This window comes from Acanthochromis polyacanthus, chromosome 18 (genome assembly GCF_021347895.1).
Source record: "Acanthochromis polyacanthus isolate Apoly-LR-REF ecotype Palm Island chromosome 18, KAUST_Apoly_ChrSc, whole genome shotgun sequence".
Lineage (NCBI taxonomy): Eukaryota > Metazoa > Chordata > Actinopteri > Pomacentridae > Acanthochromis > Acanthochromis polyacanthus.
In genome coordinates, this window is record NC_067130.1 from 24,002,783 (window position 1) to 24,024,176 (window position 21,394).

Sequence of the window (21,394 nt, forward strand, 5' to 3'; positions counted from 1 at the left end):
AATTCATATCTTCCCCTCTCACTATTTGCACAAGAGCTCTGCTGGATTTTTAGGAATGTTGATGACTTTTTCCAAAAGAAGTCACTCGTGAGCAGGCAGTGCATTAATGTGCACCAATCTGTTTTCTGGAACACAACCTACTCCAGAGCTGTTTAGGTGCCCATCCTAAGTAACCACGTAGATGAAGCCCGTTAACAGGTGGACCACCGTCGAAGTACTGGAAACCCTGAGTTAAATCTGAAATTACCTTGGTAACCTCAAGTCTTTTTTCGTTTTATATACAAATAAGCATAAACACATAAGGTCCTTGCTCCACCACTTCCACACCGATGGGGACAGTGAGGAGAAGGCAAACATCACTGCCCTGTTGAAACTCAATTAAACTGGAATCTAATTCATTAGTGTAACAAAATACATTTATTTGTTTAAACAACAACAAAACAAAACTAAATGAGAACAACAGAAACACTGCTCTCATAGCACTAACACATCTTTTTTTTAGGGTTTTATTATAATTGTGCTTTGCCAGTGCAGCTTGTTCTGGTTCATCCATATTTTTGTTTTTATTTGCCCGTGTACTTTATTTACTAATGTATTTTTGCGAACAGTGTGATGAAGGGACTAGTAGTATTTATACGCTGGGTGCTGAGGGCAGACCTTGTTTTTTTTTTTTTGATGGGTGCTCAGGTGTACTATTTCTCGTGTGGAACTTCAATGCAGCATTGCTGATGACGTAACAGACGAAAAAAAACATGGCGTCCGGACAGCAGTGGGTGTTGGTGGAAATGGTGCAAGCATTTTACGAGGTAAGATTTTCTTCTTCTTTGCTCTATAACGCAGAACCATTTTCGGACGTCTACTCATAGTGTCATCGTATACTTGGCTTGATAGTATTTTTTTACGTTGTCCGAGGGAATAATTGTAAACTTTTAGCCACAAAATGTCGGTGGCCTGCGGAAGGTGTTCAGCGGAATCTGGCAACCAATCGGCTGCTCCCTGCGTCACTGCAAGTCAGCGTGGAGAGACGAAGCAACGAGGAAGTTGTTTTATCCGGGTTATGAAAGTAGAAAAAGCTGTCGAAACTCATTAATTACACGAATTACTGCGTTCTATCAAATAATAAAGCTGAATGTGTGAGGGGATTTGTTGTCGTGTCAAGGAGATTCCCATACAATGGCCCGATTACGAACTGTTGTCTTTTGTCAGTGGCATTTGTCTCTACATGGTATAATTGCCTTTTATTACTGAAAACAGTTGTGATCTAACTTCAGAATTCTTTGGTCTGTTTCATATCACTAAATAATAAACCTCTCTAATTCGAGTATGTTTTGACAAAAATGAACTATACAGATGCAATCCTGTATTCATTTCTGTGGCAGCATTCACATGTCTGCTGTCCTCCAACCCAGAGGAGCACATTAAAAATGGTTGTTCATCAGTCAGACTGTCATTCAGTATTTATTGTGTCATTTATATGCTGTATAGTGTTTGGTTTTGTGACAGCATTCTAATCTGAACAGTTATAAATTAAGTACATGACATGGAAATTGTTGTTTTATTTATGTATTTACATATTTTATATATTTATTTACATATGGCGATAAGATAACATTTCCTGATGTAGATAAAATTGACATTCTGTCATTTTCATAGTTTAAATAAGTAAAAACATTTAGTGATATGAAAAAAAATTAGCTAAACTCATCGGACTTTCAAATTTGTCCATTTGATAGCCATGGGTTCCAGATCAGATGCCAAAGATTAAAACCTCCTTAGGGAATCACAAGTGGAAGCTACCATATTTAAACCTCTGACATCTAGGGTCTCTAGGGTCTGCTGTTCTGTTTGCTACTGAGATGTCTGACATCCTCATGCCAAGATCAAAAGAACAACATTGAGGATGCCTATGAATCTGTCATGGAACCTCTTTAAATTATTTGCAATAAATCTTTCAACTGTGAGGAAATTATTTTACAAAGAGCAAAGACTTTAAACTGCTTCCAGGATATCTAGGACTTTCCTTCCCAGCAAATTCACTCCAAATGTAGACCATTTCAAGTAAAAAGAAGTCTCCAAAAAACTCAAAATTTCGTCAGAAGAACTGCAGCTGTTGGTGTTAACGACTTACATCTACAGTATAAGAAAGAGATTTTACAAATGTGACATGCATGAGGGGGTGTCTCTGTAGCTGAACTGGTTGAGTGGGTGACCCATAAACAGGACAATGGTTCGAGTCCAAAAGACAGCCATTGAATGCATGTATGTCCCCAACTCTTTGGGTTGCACAGTGGGGTAGTGGTTAGCCCTTTCGCCTTGCAGCAAGAAGATCCCTGGTTCGAGTCCTGTCCTGAGCCCGGCATCTTTCTGCATGGAGTTTGCATGTTCTCCCTGTGCATGCTTGGGTTTTTCCCGGGCACTCCGGCTTCCTCCAACAGTCCAAAAATATGCTGAGGTCAATTGATGACTCTAAATTGCCCGTAGGTGTGAATGTGAGTGTGACTATCTGTCTGTATATGTAGCCCTGTGACAGACTGGCGACCTGTCTAGGGTGTCCCCTGCCTTCACCCGAGTCAGCTGGGATAGACTCCAGCACCCCCCGCGACCCTAGTGACGATAAAGCAGTGTATAGAGAGAGAGAATGGATGGACCTGCATGAGAGGTGTACCACGGAAAAGACTTCATTGTCCAAAAAGATCATTAGAATAAAATTCCAGCTTGACAAGCAAAGAGCTGGATTTTTCCAATAATGTGTCCTGGACAGATGAACCAAAGTAACAGCTGTTTGCCCACAGTGACAGTAGACCACTTCTCAGTACAAGAGCCTCATTTTAACTTTGAAGGATGTTAAGTAAAAATGTTCTGGTTTGGGGATGCCTCACTGCCTCTGAGACTGAGCTGATATTTAAAAAGTTATCTCTTTGTTAAAATTAGAGGCACTGCCAATAGTGAACGTAGTGTGAGATATCCCCTCTACAACACACAGGAGTTTCTTCCTTTCAGCTGGACTGTTTCCTGTGAGTTTCTTTTATTACCTGCAGCATCAAACAGCAGTAGGATCCAAATGTATGTCTCCAAAGAATGAGCGTTGCTTGCATTTGCACAAGTGGAACAACAGCATTAGTAACTTCACTAAATTCTTAAATTTCTAAATCATACCTGAAAGAGCATGGAGAGCAGACCATTCCAGGCCAGTCACACATTGGGTAGGCATGCTTGTCTTCACTTCAGACAGCCAGGTAAGCTGTCACACATGCAATGAGAGTTAGTTACAGTTGTTAAGCACTATTTTTTTCCTTGCTTATTGCATACCTCGAGCAACACACAGCAGTAGGATCCCCAAGTGTCTCCAAAAAGAGAGACCTGTGTACATTTATGCATAGACCAATGAATAATTTAAATTTAAAGTTTTTAATTTTGGGTTCAAATATAAATTATTGCCATATGGTGATCGATCGATTAGGATCTAACAGTAGCTCCCACTGTCCATTTTTCTACACCTCAGACAGGTGAGCTGTCACACAAAATGACCATTAACAATCTGCAGGTAAACATTTTGTTACATTGCTGCCGTCCTCTGGTTGAGTCCCAAACTTTCATTTTCACTGGTTAGGAAAACTGGGCTGTTAGTAAATTTGATTCTTTGATCAGCTGCTAGTAGTTTACATGCAGTCTATTATTGGGTTATACATCACTTGGTGTATTGTCTAGTCTTGTGTAATTGACAAACAATACATGTCTACTGTGGGGCTATCTTTGCATGCAGTGAGGAACATTAACGGAAAAGTGACCTATCAGTGAATGACTAGAATGTAGTCACAAACTGATGAAGCCAGTGATGTTCGATGTTCAGTTTCTGAAATGGACTTTTGACCCATCACTTGACGTCAAACTAATCTTAGTGCACCTGTCTTCCTCAGGCTCCTGCTTATCACCTGATTCTGGAAGGGATCCTCATACTGTGGATTATCAGACTGCTGTTTTCTAAGACCTACAAACTTCATGAAAGCTATAAACTGACCGAGAAGGTAAGCTCAGCACAGTGAAAAGCAAACATCAGTAGTGTTTTTTAAGTATCACCAAGTGATGTCATGGGGTTTCACATTTCAGGAAAAGGAGGACCTGATTGAGGAGTGGCAACCAGAGCCTTTAGTTCCTGCTATTTCCAGAGAGCATCCCTCCCTCAACTATGTTGTGGTCACAGGGTAAAACACACAGGACACATGGCGTCTGCTTTACACACTGCTTTTAAATATTGACTCAAGCTAAATTTCCACAAGGACCAAATCGGCCTAAAGAGGTGGTGTTCTTAATTGTCATGCTTGACCTGATAATATAAGGATTGAATTGATTCTGTCGGGACAGATTTCAGTGTCAATTTGAGAGCAAGTGTGGATAGGTAAGCACTGACCATTGCACATCCAAACAAAGCTGGGTAGATTTTGTTAACTTGGAAAATTAATGTACTTCCTGTGCATGCCTGGGTTTTCTGTCAGTACTCCGGCTTCCTCCCACAGTCGAAAAACATACTGAGGTTCATTGGTGATTCTAAATTTTCCATAGGTGTGAATGTGAGTGGTGTTTGTCTCTATGTGTTGTCCTGTTATAAACTGGTGGCTTGTCCAGGGTGTCCCCAGCCTTCACCCTAAGTCAGCAGGGATAGACTCCAGTCTCCCATGAACCCAATGAGGATTAAGCAGTGTATGGATGGATGAATGGAAAATTAGTTCCTGCCTAAACAGAACAGAAAATCCAAGAGTTTTCGGCCCTTGCCTGGCTTTGTTTGCAGTGCAGTGGGAGTAGTTCATATTTTCCTACACAGGTTTGAAATCATTTTTATTAGTTTTAACAGACAAAATTCCTGCTATGGTTGTATATTTGTTTAAATTACAGATTGCCTTAGCTAGAATCATTCAGACCTCCTAACCATTTATCAAACAAATGCACTTTGGGGAAAGAAGATATTTGCTCCATAGATCTCCCCTTTTCATTTGAAGTACCTGCTATTTACAGCAGTTAAAAAGTGACTAATACTTTGAGAAGAATACTTTCTGCTTTTACTGAACTATTTTTTAACATCAGTAGCATTAGTAAAGTACTTGTAATTGACTAATATTTTAGTAATGTAACTACTTGAGTACACATTTTCAGTACTCTTTCCACCACTGTACACAATATGCTGTCAGAGTGGAAGAATATGGTTTTCACAACTTTAAAGCTGGTTGAAGTGAAATTGTAAGCAAACTCAGTGCTAGTACCTTCCAACCATAAACTAAGTGTTTGGATGCAGATATGAATGTGGATGGAGGTTAAGCATTTTTCAATCACTTGTGTTATTCAAATAGAGGTCATAACGTAGCTATTCTGCAGCTGAGCAAAACCAAACCCACTGCCACGCAGACCATTGGGTATTTATTGTCAGAATTTTTCTATCTTGCAGGGTGAAGCCAAGTATTTAAACACAGTTTCTCATTACAGACCTCCGAGCCACAAAATTCTCATTAATGGAAAAGAATGCCTTAATTTTGCATCATTTAACTTCCTGGGTCTCCTTGACAATAAGCGTGTTAAGGTCAGTAGTCAGTATTCATTATTTAAGAGTCACTCTTCATTGAATTTTTGTTTGATTGGATCTTTGACTAGTTTTTCTTCCCGTTATTACAGCAAAAGGCTTTAGCATCATTAATGAAATATGGCGTGGGCACGTGTGGTCCAAGAGGTTTCTATGGGACTTTTGGTGAGTGAAAAGTCAGCTCTGTTAATATTTCACCATCTGATTTACAAGAGAAAATAAACACTAATGATTTATTTTAAAACGAAAACTATTACTTACAGAGTAACCTCAAGTATTAAATGTATTATTAACCAGTCATACAAATGGAGACAATTTAGTTGTATTGCTGCTTTCCCTAGAAGAGAGCACCAGGGTGGAATAAAGGTACAGTGTAGAATCAGCTATATAAACTGTTCAAAAATAGTTCTGAGTACGAATATGACTGACTATGTCATTACTTCACATTTTTTTCTGTGAAATAAGCATATAATTTGTTTTGACCAAGCCAATTAAAAGAATTGGAATCAAGAATTGTTGTAAACTGAAATCGATTAGCAGAATCGGAAAAAATCCAAACAACGCCCAACCCGAAAGGGCACCACTACCAGGAAACTGCCGTTTTCCAAATGTTACTATACCCTTGAGATTGCCAGCATGATGCCTTTTAGTATAACTAAATGTTCACTCACACTACCAGTCAAAAATTTGAACACACCTTCTAATTTAATGTTTTTTGTTTATGTTCATGTCTATTTACATTGTAGATTCTCACTGAAGGCATCAAAACTGTGGATGAACACGTGGAATTATGTAGTAAACAAAGAAGTGTGATATAAGTTAGAACATATTTTCGATTCCTCAAAATAGGCACCCTTGTCTTTGATTACTACTTTGGCATTCTGTCCACGAGCTTCATGAGGTAGTCATCTTCCAACAGTCTTGAAGAGTTCCCAGAGATGCCGGGCACTTGTTGGCCCTTTTGCCTTCACTCTGCGGTCGATCTCATCCCAAACCATCTGAATTGAGTTTAGGTTAGGTGACTGTGGAGGCCAGGTCATCTAATGCAGCACTCCATCATTCTCCTTCTTAGTCAAATAGCCCTTACACTACCTAGAGGTGTGCTTGGGGTCATTGTCCTGTTGAAAAACAAATGATGGTCCAACTAAATGTAAACCGGATGGGATGGCATGTTGCTGCAGGATGCTGTGGTAGACATGCTGGTTCGGTGTGCATTCAATTTTGAATAAATCCCCAACAGTATCACCAGTAAAGCACCCCCACACCATCACACATCCTCATCCATGCTTCACGGTGAGAACCATGCATGTAGAAGACCATCCATTCACCTTTTCTGTGCTGCACATAGACATGGTGGGTGGAACCAAAGATCTCATATTTGGACTTGTCAGACCAAAGCACAGATTTCCACTGGTCTAATGTCCATTCCTTGTGTTTCTTGGCCAAAATAAATCTCTTCTGCTTGTTGCTTTTCCTGAGTAGTGGTTTCTTAGCAGCTATTTGACCATCAATGGCATGATTGGGACAATCTCCTCTGAACAATTGAGGTAGATATGTGTCTGCCACTAGAACTCTGTATGGCATTTATCTGGGCTCTAATCTGGGGTGCTGTTAACCTGCCATTTCTGAGGCTGGTGACTCAGATGAAATTATCCTCATCAGCGGAGGTGACTCTTGGTCTTCCTTTCCTGGGGCGGTCCTCATGTGAGCCAGTTTGGTCATAGCGCTTGATGTTTTTTGCGACTGCACTTGGGGATACAGTTATGTTCATAATAATAGCAGTGTGTTTAAAAAAGTGAGTAAACCTCAAAATTCTTCAAATAAATTGTATTTTAATGAACACAAATGCATTGGGGAAGCTGCACATTCTATTTCAAAGTAAGAAAATTGGAAAAAGTAATTTGATAATATTTTACAGAAAGTCAAGAAAAATAGTGTTAAATAAAGCAGTGTTGACATCTTTCTTTACAAACTCAAAAATGTACTGTGTAAACTAAGAAATGCTTGAAGATTCAACTTTCCTAAGAATCATCAACTAATATTTAGTTCTATAACCACAGTTTCTGATAACTGCTTCACATCTATGGTACATGGAGTCGACCAACTTCTGGCCACGGCCAACAGGTATTGCAGCCCAGGACAATTGTACTACATCCCACAATTCCTCTGCGTTTCTTGGTTTTGCCTCATGAACAGCATTTTTTATGTCAGCTCACAAGTTTTCTATGGGATTAAGGTCCGGGGATTGTGCTGGCCACTCCATTACTTCAATTCTGGGGATGCAAAAAAGAATTAATATTGTGTATGACTTCCAGAGCTTGGAGGACTGCATCCATATGTCTCATCAATGACTCAAATAACTTATTGATCATGTCATCTTAAATGGCAAAGAAAACAGTCACTCCCAGAATGCATCAAGATTCTTCGATTTCATCTTCCAAGCCTTCTCCTTCATTTTATCCCAGACATGCTCAATAATGTTCATGTCTGGTGACTGAACTGGCCAATCCTGGAGCTCCTGGGCCTTCTTTGCTTTCAGGAACTTTGATGTGGAGGCTGAAGTATGAGAAGTAACGCCATTCTGCTGCGGAATTTGCCCTCTCTTATAGTTTGGGATGTAATGGGCAGCAAGAATTTCTTGATACTTCAGGCTGTTGATGTTTCCATCCACTCTGCAGAGCTCTCATACACCCCATACGGGATGTAACCCCAAACCATGATTTTTCTTCCACCAAACTTGACTGTTTTCTTGGTGAATCTTGGGTCAGTGCGGCTTCTGCAGGATTTGCGTTGATTGGGTTGCAGTTCAATGGATGATTCATCAGAAAAATCAACCTTCTGCCACTTTTCATTGTTCATCCTTCCTGCAAGCTGTGGACCTTGACAAATACAACACGATTTTTTGTTGTCTTCTGTTTAATGCTGGTTTCTATGCACTAATTTGACTATGGAGAACACTGTGTGAGAGAATTTGACAAACTGTACTTGTACATACAGGGATTTCTGGCGACCAGTTCACGTGTAACTCTGTTGCAGTTGCAAAAGGGCTGACCCTGGACTGTCGAAGCAACAAATACTCTTCTCTAACAGGTGTCTACCTGACCTGGGCTTGTCATAAATGTCACCAATTTCTTCAGATCTTTTTCTTATCCTCTCTACTTGACATTTGGATACATTAAAGCTGTCTGCCACCTCAGCAGCAGACTTGGTCTTCAGGCTCTTGATGATCAGCACTTTGGTCTGTGGTTGGATCTTTGGCATGCTGTCGGGGTCAGGTTGGGCTTCATATGAAGGTCTTGTGTCTTGGGTTTCTTTTTATATACACCTGGGAATGTGTCAGTTACAGTATTTGTCACAGGTGAACTTCTAATCTGTGATTGGTTGAATCATTTAAAGACATGACAAGACTTTTGTCCTTGCAAAAACAGATGTCATGGGCTTTACCAAGATGAGAACATCAGGACACTTTATGGCGGGTTATTAATGTGAAAGCCCTTTACATTAAAGTGAACCATTTTTGTGAGAACTGATTGATTAGAAATAAAGTTATATGCCATTTAAGGTTGGTATATCCTTATCTGTGCTTGTGCTAGCCATTCGCCACTTCGCCAGAGGCGAAGCCTTCCTCAGGATGGTGAAGCCGTTTTTAGCATGTTTAACCAAGGTGGCGAAGCTAATTTTGCCTAATAAATGTGAAAAAAGGGTTAACTTACAACTTTTTCGTAATTTGCCGAGTGATAATCAAAGAAAATAACAAACCGCGTCTCCTTTACTGAAGAGCGCTACCGAGTATAACCGGAACGACCTGAATGCTTCCAATCATTAATAGATGCACACTGTCGCGTGTCTCGTCTCAGCCAATCAGAAAAAAGGATTCAGACTGCAGCTCTCGCTCTCTGCACCTGGCTTACTCCATTTCCACCGACACCCCTCCCCCTTTGCTACACACACACACACACACACACACACACACACACACACACACACACACACACACACACACACACGTGCACATACACTTCCCTCATCCCCAATCCTCTGGTCCTTGTGCATCCCAGCTTGTTAACCCATGTGTTTTTTTTCTTCCTGTATTATTGCTATTCAGGCCTTCAGCTGCTATTTGGCTGGCAATTAATTGGTCATTTCATTGTTTTTGAATCCGTCCATTACTTTCTCAATTGAGTGATTAATTATTTGTTCTATAAACTGTCAGAAAAGGGTGAAAAATATATTGTATCAGTGTTCCCCAAAGCCCAAGATGATGTCCTTAACTGTCTTGTCTTTTGTCCACAACTTCGCGCGCCGCAGTACAGATACTGAAAAAGTGTGGCTAAATGTGGCTAAACAAAATTCTAGCACTTTAGCCACAGTGGCTAGAGACAAATTTTCCCTAGTGTAAGCACAGCTTATGCAACAAGACTTTTGTCAGGGACTGTAATACGAGAAACATCCCCATATTATGATGCTTGCACCACCATGCTTCACCGTCTTCACTGTGTACTGTGGCTTGAAGTCAGTGTTTGCAGGACATCTGACAAACTGTCTGTGGCCCTTAGACCCAAAAAACAATCTTACCCTCATCAGTCCACAAAATATTATACCATTTCTTTTTAGGCAGGTCAATGTGTTCTTTGGCAAATTGTAACCACTTCAGCACATTTTTTTTTAACAATGGGACTTGGCGGAGGCTTCTTGATTGTACCTTGACTTCATGTGGACATCATCTGATTGTTACAGTACTCACAGGCAACCTTAGATCTTCTTTGATCCTCCTGGAGCTGATCATTGGCTGAGCCTCTGCCATTTTGGTTATTCTCTCATTTTTATTTTTCTTCCTTGCCTTTCTGGTTTTGGCTGCCATTTTAAAGAGTTTGATATCATTTTAGCTGAACAGCCTATCATTTTCTACACTTCTTTATAGGTTTTCCCCTCTTTTATTAATTTCTTAATCAAAGAACACTCTTCTTCTGAACAGTATCTTGAATGACCCATTTTACTCTGTTTTTCAAGGACAAATGCACAGCCAGCATATGCAGCGTCAGTTGCCTTTAACGTTAAATAAGGGTCGCCTGTTTCACACCTATTTTTTTCACATAATCAATGACCTCACTATAACTCAGCACTGCTGTTTTTTTGAACACACCCTTTCAGTGAATAATTCTACAGTGATTTATCTTGCTAGTAATGTGGGACTGCTATTATTTTGAACACAACTGTGCATTCAAAGTTTTTGCAATTTTCGGAACTGACTGACCTTCAGTTCGTAAAGTAATGATGAACTGTTATTTCTCCTTACTTAACTGATTGTTTTTTTTTTTTGCCATAATATGGATTCTAACAGTTGTCAAGTAGGCCTTTCAACTGTGTACAAACCTGACTTCTGCACAAAACAACTGATGGTCCCAACCTCATTAAGAAGGCAAGTAATTCCACAAATTAACCTTGACAAAACACACCTGCGAAGTGAAAACCATTTCAGGTGACTAACTCATGAAACGCAATTGAGAGAATGCCAAGAGTTTTTAAAGCTGTCACTGAAGCAAAGGGTGGCTACTTTGAGGAATCTAAAATATAAAACATGTTTTGACTTATTTAACACTTCTTTGTTTGTTGCATTATTCCATATGTGTTCATTCAGAGTTCTTCGGTGAGAATCCCCTCTCGTTGGAGCACAAACATTAGGAATCTTCATCTTTGATGCCTTTCAAGTCTTTCCTGATGTTATATTTTTCCTATACTGTCATCTGTTTACCACACCCTCTACCTCATCAAAAACGATTAAAAATTATATTGTTATTAACAGTTTTAAAAATCCTCTTAAAATGTTGAATCATTAATGAGAAGAAGAAACAGAGCTGCTATCACAGGTGCTGGTGAAGAGCAGTTAAACATGACTGAATGATCATGGTTCAGATGTGGTTTCACTAGTATATTGCCACTTACTAAGTCATGTTGCAAATTGATGAACAAGTTAAGTGAATGAGAGATTGTTCTGGACAATTTTTGATTTAATCTAAAATGACAGCGAGTCCGAAATTATTAGGTGACTAATTGTATTTATTCAAACATTGGGACAATATTGTTTCTTATCCTTCTTATCCCAACATTCTTCTTTTGTACATTTAGAGTTGGTTATTAACCCATAGTTGCTTATTTGTCTGCATCCTCAGTGTGTCCGTTTATTGTTACCTTTCAAGAAGCCACTCCTTTCTCTGTGAGCCTGAATATGTTATGTCATAGTAAATCTAAATAACAGTGAGCTGTGCTGTAATTGACTTACTGCTGTATTGTTTTTCTTCCGCAGATGTTCACCTGGAGCTGGAGAGTCGTCTGGCCAAATTCATGAAAACAGAAGAGGCCATTATCTATTCATATGGCTTTGCAACCATTGCTAGCGCAATCCCTGCTTACTCCAAGAGGGGGGACATCATCTTTGTGTGAGTGTTGCCTCTGGTAACAGGAATAGAACAATATTAAGCTAAGATTCAGTCTTGCAAAGCATCCACCTTTTATTCTCTGTGAGACTTAGGCCCACGGAAAAACACATCTGCTGTATGCAACCTGCAAACATGTTTACACTAATCAGCCACAGCATTAAAATCACTGATGGTCGAATTGAGTACGACTCAAGGAACACAACAAAGATCCCAAAGCGTTGACCTGACCTCCAAATTTACCAGATCTCAGTTTGATAGAGTAGTCACAGGTTTGATGGAATGAAGGTTACATTTCACACAGATGGAGAACATTTATTTTCAACTCTAGTCAGCAGACACTGAAAAAGTTTCCCAATGAAGTATCTGTAATTATATGGACTCAAACAATAAATCTCTCCAGCTAGTTTTAGTCAATTGGTGGGTCCAAATATGCTACCTTGCCACAACAATGCGTTAAACTGTCCATACAAAGCACTTCAGCAAATATTATAAACAAATATGAAACAATTAAAAGTTGAAAGACCCAAGTGCTGTTTGTGCCTATATAATGCAGAATATTTATTTTGGGTCGTATGGTTTTTCTCTGTAGCAATATAGAGGCGGCAAGATGGGGCGGCATGGCTCAGTGGGTAGAGTGGCCGTCTTGTAACTGGAAGGTTGCCTGTTCGATCCTCGGCCCGTCGAGCTCATGTCGAGGTGTCCCTGAGCAAGACACCGAATCCCTAATTGCTCCTGGTGGGTCGTGGTTAGCGCCTTGCATGGCAGCTTCCGCCATCAGTGTGTGAATGTATGGGTGAATGTGACGTATCATGTAAAGCGCTTTGGATAAAAGTGCTATATAAATACAACCATTTTCCCTCTGCAGCTGTATTGCATGTGACCCATAATACCACAGGTGTGCCCTTTAACTAAACAAAAGTCATTTGACTACTATCTTTTTCCTCAAATAAACCTTATGATAAACATAATTATATTTTGTAACCAAGCATCAATTTTAGAGCTGTATGTTTTCAAGGTTAGTTTTTTTAACATCCGATATATTGTGCTTTTAATCAGTTTTAATGACTGTGAATTCAAACATGAATGAAACTATGGCACAATATGCAGTACCAGTCAAAAGTTTGGACACACCTTCTCATGCAATTGTTTAAAAAATTTTTTTTTTTCTATGTTGTAGATTAATACTAAAGACATCAAAACTTTGAATGAACACATATGGAATTATGTTGTAAACAAAAAAGTGTTGAACGACTAAACAGGTTGAACTTTAGATTCTTTAAAGTAGTCCCCTTTTGCTTTGATGACAGCTTTGCACTCTTGCCTTCTTAATGTGCTTCAGACCTTCAGTTGTGTTTTGCAGTGGTAGGTTTAGTACAAAGTTGACAGCCGTATTTGACTACTGTTGTAATTGATATTATGGCAAGAAGCACTCCACTGAGTAAAGAGAATTGACAGTCCATCATTACTTCATGACATGTCAGTCAGTCCAGAAAATTGCAACAACTTTGAATGTAACTTCAGTGCAGTTGCAAAATCCATCAAACTGGCTCTAATGAGGACCATCACAGGAAAGGAAAACCAAGAGTCACCTCTGCTGCTGAGGATAAGTTCAGCCCACATAAATTCTTCTAATTGACTGGGCCAAGAAAAACACAAGGAATGGACAGTGATGAAAGCCTCCGCTTTGGTCTGATAAGTCCAAATGTGAGATTTTTGGTTCCACCTGCCGTGTCTTTGTGAGACCAGAAAAGGTGAACGGATGGTGTCTACATGCATGGTTCTCACCGTGAAGCATGGAGAAGGAGGTGTGATGGCGTGGGGGTGCTTTGCTGGTGACACTGTTGGAAATTTATTCAAAATTGAAGGCACACTTAACTGATGAAGTCCTTCAAGACTGTTGAAAACCCATTCCAGGTGACTACCTCATGAAACTCATCGAGAGAATGCCAGGAGTGTTCAAAGCAAAAGGGGGCTACTTAGACTGGGATAAAACACTGGGATTTTGTTGAACACTTTGTTTACTACATAATTCCATGTGTATTCTTTCATGATTCTAATGTCTTCAGTATTAGCCTACAATGTAGAAAATAATTAAGATAAATATAATCCCTCGAATGAGAAGGTGTGTCCAAACTTCTGACGGGTAGAGTTTAAGAGCAAACTTTTAGAAAAATCTTAAGACCTATCTTTTGGACAGTTACAAAGGGGATCTACACAATTCTAGACGGGCAATTTCAATGCTGTGCCTGATTAGTTTATATGCAGGTGTTACTTGATGGATTCTGGTTCCATAATTTTATATTTCTTGTACTATAATTTTGTGTTATGTCTTCAGGGATGAAGCAGCCTGTTTCTCCATCCAGAAAGGTCTTCAAGCATCCCGCAGTTTCATCAAATACTTTAAACACAATGACATGGAGGATCTGGAGAGGCTGCTCAAGGAGCAAGAGGTGGAAGACCAGAAGGTTAGTACAAGGCTGTTTAGTTTAAGAATTACTCGGTGTGAGTGCCGCAGTTTGTCCTGTACTGTCATGCCTGTAAAGGCAGTCCAAAATATTTAAACTGCAAATTGTTTTTATAATAATCCTGTTTAATAACTAATGCCATGTCTGTCTTTCTTGTTGGCCTTATTTTTAGTTTGCTTTTTTCAAGGACAGTGCATCTAAATCAACATCACTGTAATTGTGCCAGTGCTAAATTTTTATATAATATTTATACACTAACTTACTTTGTTCCTGTTACAGAATCCTCGTAAAGCCCGAGTGACCCGGAAATTCATTGTAGTGGAGGGACTGTACATCAACACTGCCGACATCTGTCCTCTCACTGAACTGGTAAATAGAAATCGAATGAACCTCAAATTCTGTTTATTATATTCCACAATAAATGTATTGCCATTGATTTACAAACATGTGAGGTTTAGTATCTTGTCAGAGGTGGTGTGAAGTAGGCTGATATTTAGTGATTATTAGGAGGCATGTGTACATCCTTGGAAAGTTTTCATGTGTCTGGTAGGGTTGATTGATCACTTCAGCACTTCAAAAGGATACTGAACAAGTTATGTTGGTACTATTGAGTAATGACTCACCTTCAATCAGTTAAATAACAGAAGTTATTTATAAGCTGAGCAGTATACACCAATCAGGCATTACATCATGACCACCTGCCTAATATTGTGTTGATCCCCTTTATGCTGCTGAAACTCCTCTGAGTAGGAAATGGACATTGGACCTCTGGGAAGGTGCTGTGGCACCAGGATGGTGTCAGTGAATTCTGTGCGTCTTGTGGGTTGCAGGGTGGGACCTGTAGATCAGGTTTATCCTGGCACATCCCACAGATGCTCAGTAAGACTTGGATCTGGGGAGTGTGGAACCCAGGTGAACACCTGAATTCTGTCGTTTTTCCCAGGCCACTCATGGGCAGTTTTTGCGGTGTGTCGGGGTGCGATGGGGGAGTTCAAAAAGATTCTTTGTTGTCATTGTTATAAAAACAACGAGAAGAGGGGCGCCTGTATAGCTCATCGGGTTAAGCGGGCGACCCATGTACAGGGGCTGGTCTCCGACGAGGCGGCCCGGGTTCGATTCCAGCCTGCAGCCCTTTGCTGCATGTCTTCCCCCCCACTCTTCTTCTCCCGTGTTTCCTGTTGACCTTCACTGTGACTATCTAATAAAGGCAAAAAATAAAATATTTAAAAAAACAATGAGAAACACAGCATCTCCAGCACCGCAGTCAGGTGACTACTGGCATCAATGTTGTCATGAGGGGTGTGGTTGGAAGCATGCTTGACCTGCAATGTTTAGGTGTGTGGTACATGTCAAGCATCCACATGAATGTCACAACTCAAGGTTTCCCAGCAGAACACTGCATTACAGCAAGATGATCGATGTTTTTCAGTGGTCATCATTATGTGGCTGATTGGTAGACATTGTGTGTACAGAGGTCTGGCCACTCAGTAGATGACTGAGCTGTTGTATAGCATTAATGACTAAAGATTTAGAGTCCATACTGTAGATTGCAGGGCATTGATTCTGCTACATCTAAAAAAAGCATGATTTTTCTAGGACTGTCATATTTTCAAGATTTCTCTGCTCTGTTGCCCATGTTTGGAATTTTTATAACTTCCAGGTGAGTCTCAAGTACAAATACAAGGTGCGGATCTTTCTGGAGGAGAGCATGTCTTTTGGTGTGTTGGGAGAACACGGTCGAGGAGTCACTGAACACTTTGGGGTCAATGTAAGTTTGCTCAACTTTAGACAGAGAACTTCTGTATACTTGCAGTCTAAGGCTAAACAGCTGATTAAAAATGTGATGTAATTTTTCTTTTGGGGGTACTTGGCTATACCAGTTGGTGAATGGCTAAACCAATGGACAGATAAATTACCAACACAGTATACTTTAGCCCATTGCCCTTGTCTTTTCCATTAAAAAGAAAAAGAAAAACTTTTTTAATGATGCTAAGCTGTCAGCATTATACATGCCTTCCCCTGTCACACGTATGGTGATAAAATTCATTGTTTCCAGTATTGGTTTATAGTCATGATTTCACTAATAGATTAAATGTGTGGATTTGAGCTCTAGAGTAGACTTGATCAGTTTTTCCCTTTGGAATACATTTTGAGCATATTTGTGTTTGTGATGAATTTGAGTTGTATATGGTTAATAATGCTATCATACCATTTGTACTCCATGCAGATAGATGACATTGACCTGATCAGTGCTAACATGGAAAATGCTGTGGCTTCTATTGGAGGCTTCTGCTGTGGGCGCTCTTTTGTCATTGACCATCAGGTTAGCTCAGCAAATGTTTTATTGATACATGTTGAATACATGACTATAAATGTTCTTGTAAAGCAGTTTTCATAGTGTAGAAATGTTGATATACATCCCTAATGTGGATAAATGATATTTACTACTCATCCTAACATTTTTTTTGCACTTGACTTTCAAAATTGTGTTTGGACTGGTTTTCTGCATAGATGTATATAGTTACTCGTATGGCACATTATTTTGTGAGTTGCCCAAAGTGAGTAGAATCTACTTAATTACCAACTATTGACTTGAGTGGGGTGGAATCAAGGATGTATTAGTTATTACCTTGATAGATCGGTATTTTTTTCTTTTCATCAGTGTTAGCTGGAGTAGTAATTACAAAGACATCAACTGTGCTGTAGCAAAACGTAGTCTCTTGTGTGTTTTGTAGCGTTTGTCAGGCCAGGGCTACTGTTTCTCTGCCTCGCTGCCTCCCATGCTGGCCGCTGCTGCCATTGAGGCTCTCAACATCATGGAAGAGAATCCAGGTAAATGATCTGTTTTTAGCTGCATAGTCCAATATACACCTTTACAGTTCAGATGACATTTAATAGCCTCAGTTTTGAAGAGATCTATATTTGAGACAAACTGTTCTTCGAGAAAGGGATTTCCTTTTCTGACACCTGTTGACCATTAATTTAGAGGCAATTTTATTTCATTGCCACTAATCCATCCACCAATCCTCTGTTCTGCAGATATTTTCACTGTTCTGAGAGAAAAGTGTAAACATGTTTACATGGATTTACAGGGGTAAGTTCATATATACTTTTTTGTGACGAAGATGACCAATTTATCTTTGATATTTATTTGAAGTTTTAAATGTGATCTTTGCTAAGAGAGGTAATTACTAAAGATGTCTTCCATAGATACTAAACAGACCGATTACTTATTTAATATTGTAATGACTTTCAGTCTTGCGTCCTCAGTGTGTTGCTGTTCATTTATGTCATAGTGTTTGTTTTTGTGATTATGCTTGTGTAACAGAACTCCAGGTCTGAAGTTAGTAGGAGTACCTTTTGCCCCGGCTCTTCACTTACAGCTGGAGAGAAGTTCAGGCTACAGAAACTCTGACCTGCAGCTGCTGCACAGCATTGTGGATTACGTAAGTCATATCTGTTGCAGATAGCCGAGAGGCAAGAATATCTCCTCTGCCCCTCTCAAAGACAGTTCATCTTTGTCATATAGTAGTACATCTCCAAAAATTAGAACATTGTGAAAAAAAAATACATTTTCTGTCTGTTATTCAAGAAAGACTCATTACATGTAAACTGAGATATTTAAAGGCGTTTTTGTTTTGATTTTAATGAAAATGGTTATGAAAATCTGAAATATAAAACTTTATCACAGTGTTTTATTATTTTTTTTAGATTTATTTGTTTAGATGTATTTACAACGTTACAGTTCCAAATGAAGACAAAAATTACAAACTACATTGCCAATTGAGTTCATCTACCAATGAAATGAGAGGAGCATAGCTTTTTCTAATATCATTAGCCAATGGAAAGTAGAGTGGGGGTGGATCTTGGAAAGATATTGAGATCCAGCTGCATTTGAGTCCATACCAGCACTCAAAGAGTGCAGTATTCCGCCAAGGCTTCCCAGTCATTGCATAATTTCCAACTGATAAGTCCGCAGCGGAATCCAATTACTCGATTAATAGAATAATTGATAAAATACTCGATTACTAAATAATTAATAGCTGCAGCCCTACTATTTACCATTTTTTGCTTGGAAATCTACCATGCAGAAGTATGTCAGCCTACAGAAGTCTTCAGTTTTTGCATATTTGTCACACTTAAATGTTTCAGATCATCAAACTAATCTTAATCTAAAGTACACAAAGATAACCCAAGAAACCACAAAATGCCACTTTAAAAAAAATGATTTCATTTATTCAAAGGAAAATGCTGTCCAGCCTACATTGCCCCCTGTGTAGACAAGTAATTGTGACCACATTGCCAAACTAAGTTGGCAGTTGTGTTCAATTGATTCAGAATCCTCATCATTCTAATGATGACTTATAATGATGTGTCCACAAATTTGTTGTTTTCCTTGATTTCTTTGACAGTGTTTGGAAAAACATGTGGTTCTGACCCTTGCTCGATACCTTGATAAAGAGGAGCGCTTTCTCCCCCCGCCCAGGTAAGAGTACACACACACTCCTCTGCTGGGTTGTGGGTTCAGTGTCCTTAAGCAGTTTCTTACTTTATATGTGTCTCAGATTTGCATTAATCCATCATTAAAATAATCCCTAAAAAATGGGAGCCTTTTGTTATAGAATGTATTTTTAAAATGTAGTATTGCATCTTTATGGTCAACAAATTATGTTTACATTTGTTGAGAAAGTAAAGAGGCAAAAGAGCAGAGAAAATACAGATATATAAATGAACTTCAGTGGGGGAGCTGCTGGTCATCAGTAAAAAGAGCAAATATGTAAGGGAGCAAAGAGTTACATTTTTCAACTTTTTTAAAAGCTTCACAATTGTGTAAGGTCATATTTGAAGACAAAGAAGTCCAAATATTGAAACTGACTGGTTTTCTAAACATGCCATTAACCTTGACACTGTCCTGCTGTGTCTCACACTCCCACTTCTGTGTCTTTAGCATCAGAGTCGTGATCACCATCGAACAGACGGAGGAGGATATCCAGAAGGTTGTGTCTTGCATCAAAGAGGCAGCCTCAGCCCTCCTCAAATGACAGTGTAGTATTTGGTACTGTAGCTTGAGAAGGAGTCCTCTTCATCGACTGGGTAGAATATCACTGTGAAAAGAGCATGCCTCCTAGACGCTCTAACCCACAGACTGAGCTCTTCACTCTGGATGTGACATGAGGATCATTTTTGATTGTCTCTTGATAATTCTCTACATCATGTGCCACAAGAGAGGCTTTAGCAGGACTCTCAGAACTCATTTTTCTGCTGTAAACAAAAATAACCTCCAAGCACTTAAAAAGAAATGTTTGAGAATTACACTTTCTGCAGACCATGTGAGTTTAGATTTTTTTTTGTACTGGCCAAAGATGACTTTTCTTAAAAGATGTTTGCAGTTGATGTTAAGGTTTTAAATGTCAATGCTTGTTTTACCAGAAATACACTCCTTTCTCACAAATTTACTACTGGATTATTTGTTTGTTTTTTGTTATGTGTTCCTTCTCTTTTGTTAGGTTACTGCATTTCTGACCATTTTACCCTTATTAAAAGTCAATATATCTCATTTGAAAGAGGTAATTTTGTGTGTCATCATTATTGTACATTTAGAGTTACAACACTTCATATTTTGAAAAGACTAACCAACCAAGAATCCAGCAGGACTTTTTTAAAATTCTGGTACTTCCACAAGATAACCTGAGTACATTGTGGAAATTGTATCATGATGATGGCTCTGTTGTGATCTGTGAAAGAAAATATATTTATCTAGATATCAGTGTAATATAAATGTGGCACAGCAGCTGTGACTGCAGGATCTGATGGTAAATTATGTAAAATATATCTTTTTACATTTCTGACAGGTCAGCTGTTCCAGGTTTATACAGGAGAATTGTTTCTATTAAAGCTTCCCTTGATGAATCATGAGCTCTATCAGAGTAGTCAACATAGTTTTATTAAGACCAAATAGTCATTACATGCAAAATTATTGGACACATGCTTGGATAGCTGTCCTTATTTCAAACCTCGACTGGCCCAACTGCATAACTGGTTGTTTATAACAACATGAGTTGACCAAAGCGATGTAAATGTTATCAGACAGTCAGTAACACAATTATGTACAAAATGTTAAGAGGACAAATCTAGTAAAATCTCATTTTAACATAAGTAATTACCAAAACAGAACAATAGAGCAACTGGTAAGGACATTTTATAAAACCTAAATATGATATATTGGAGCTATTAAGAGTGTTGGAAAAACCATTGCAAAATGAACATGTTAAGGTTTTCATTGAAATTACAAATAGAGGAAAGCTGGTCAACAGGCAATTCAAGTTAATTCCAAATTTAGATTATATACAAATCAATTCTGTATTTAACTAGTAGCTAGTGTAGAGATGCAAGTATAGAAATGTTTGGTTGAAAGAGGAAGGCTGTTCCAAAGGCAATTCAAGTTCATTTCAAATTTAGATTATATACAGATCAGTTCTGTATATAACTAGTAGCCACTGTAGAGATGCAGATACAGGTGTAATTTTTTCCATTGCTTTGGTACCAGTGAAAAATCTTGCAGCAGCATTCTGCATACCTGTAGATAAGGCAGAGAGAAGTGGGTAATATCCAGGTATAGTAAGGTACAATCTAGCCTTTGAGGAGATTTAGAAGTATTTCAAAACAATGTAGTGGTGTCAGTCTTCATGTCATTAAGACAGATGATGGATTTCAGTTTGGCAATGTTCCACAGCTGAAAGCAGCCTTATTTTTACTATGGAATTAATATGTTTGTCAAATGTCAGATAGGAATTACAGATGACACCAACATTCCTGGAATGGGCTTGATGTTTGGCTGTTAATGGCCCTAGATAGCTGGTGATGGCTGTTGTTCTGTGGAGGTGACCAAACACGAATCTCTTCAGTGTCCTTCAGTTGTAGAC

The 21,394-nt window shown here is 39.0% G+C and overlaps 1 protein-coding gene across 1 annotated transcript; it reads left to right on the forward strand.

The window, feature by feature from the left end:
* The first annotated feature begins 715 nt into the window (after positions 1 to 715).
* Positions 716 to 20,035, forward strand: sptlc1 (serine palmitoyltransferase, long chain base subunit 1). Its single transcript, XM_022219404.2, has 15 exons — positions 716 to 806; positions 3,918 to 4,025; positions 4,108 to 4,202; positions 5,476 to 5,569; positions 5,662 to 5,734; positions 11,874 to 12,006; positions 14,342 to 14,471; positions 14,751 to 14,840; positions 16,132 to 16,239; positions 16,699 to 16,794; positions 17,207 to 17,303; positions 17,511 to 17,565; positions 17,800 to 17,917; positions 18,884 to 18,957; positions 19,420 to 20,035. The coding sequence occupies exons 1-15, from the start codon at positions 753 to 755 to the stop codon at positions 19,511 to 19,513; spliced, it is 1,419 nt and encodes a 472-aa protein (XP_022075096.2). The 5' UTR covers positions 716 to 752; the 3' UTR covers positions 19,514 to 20,035.
* Positions 20,036 to 21,394: the final 1,359 nt, after the last annotated feature.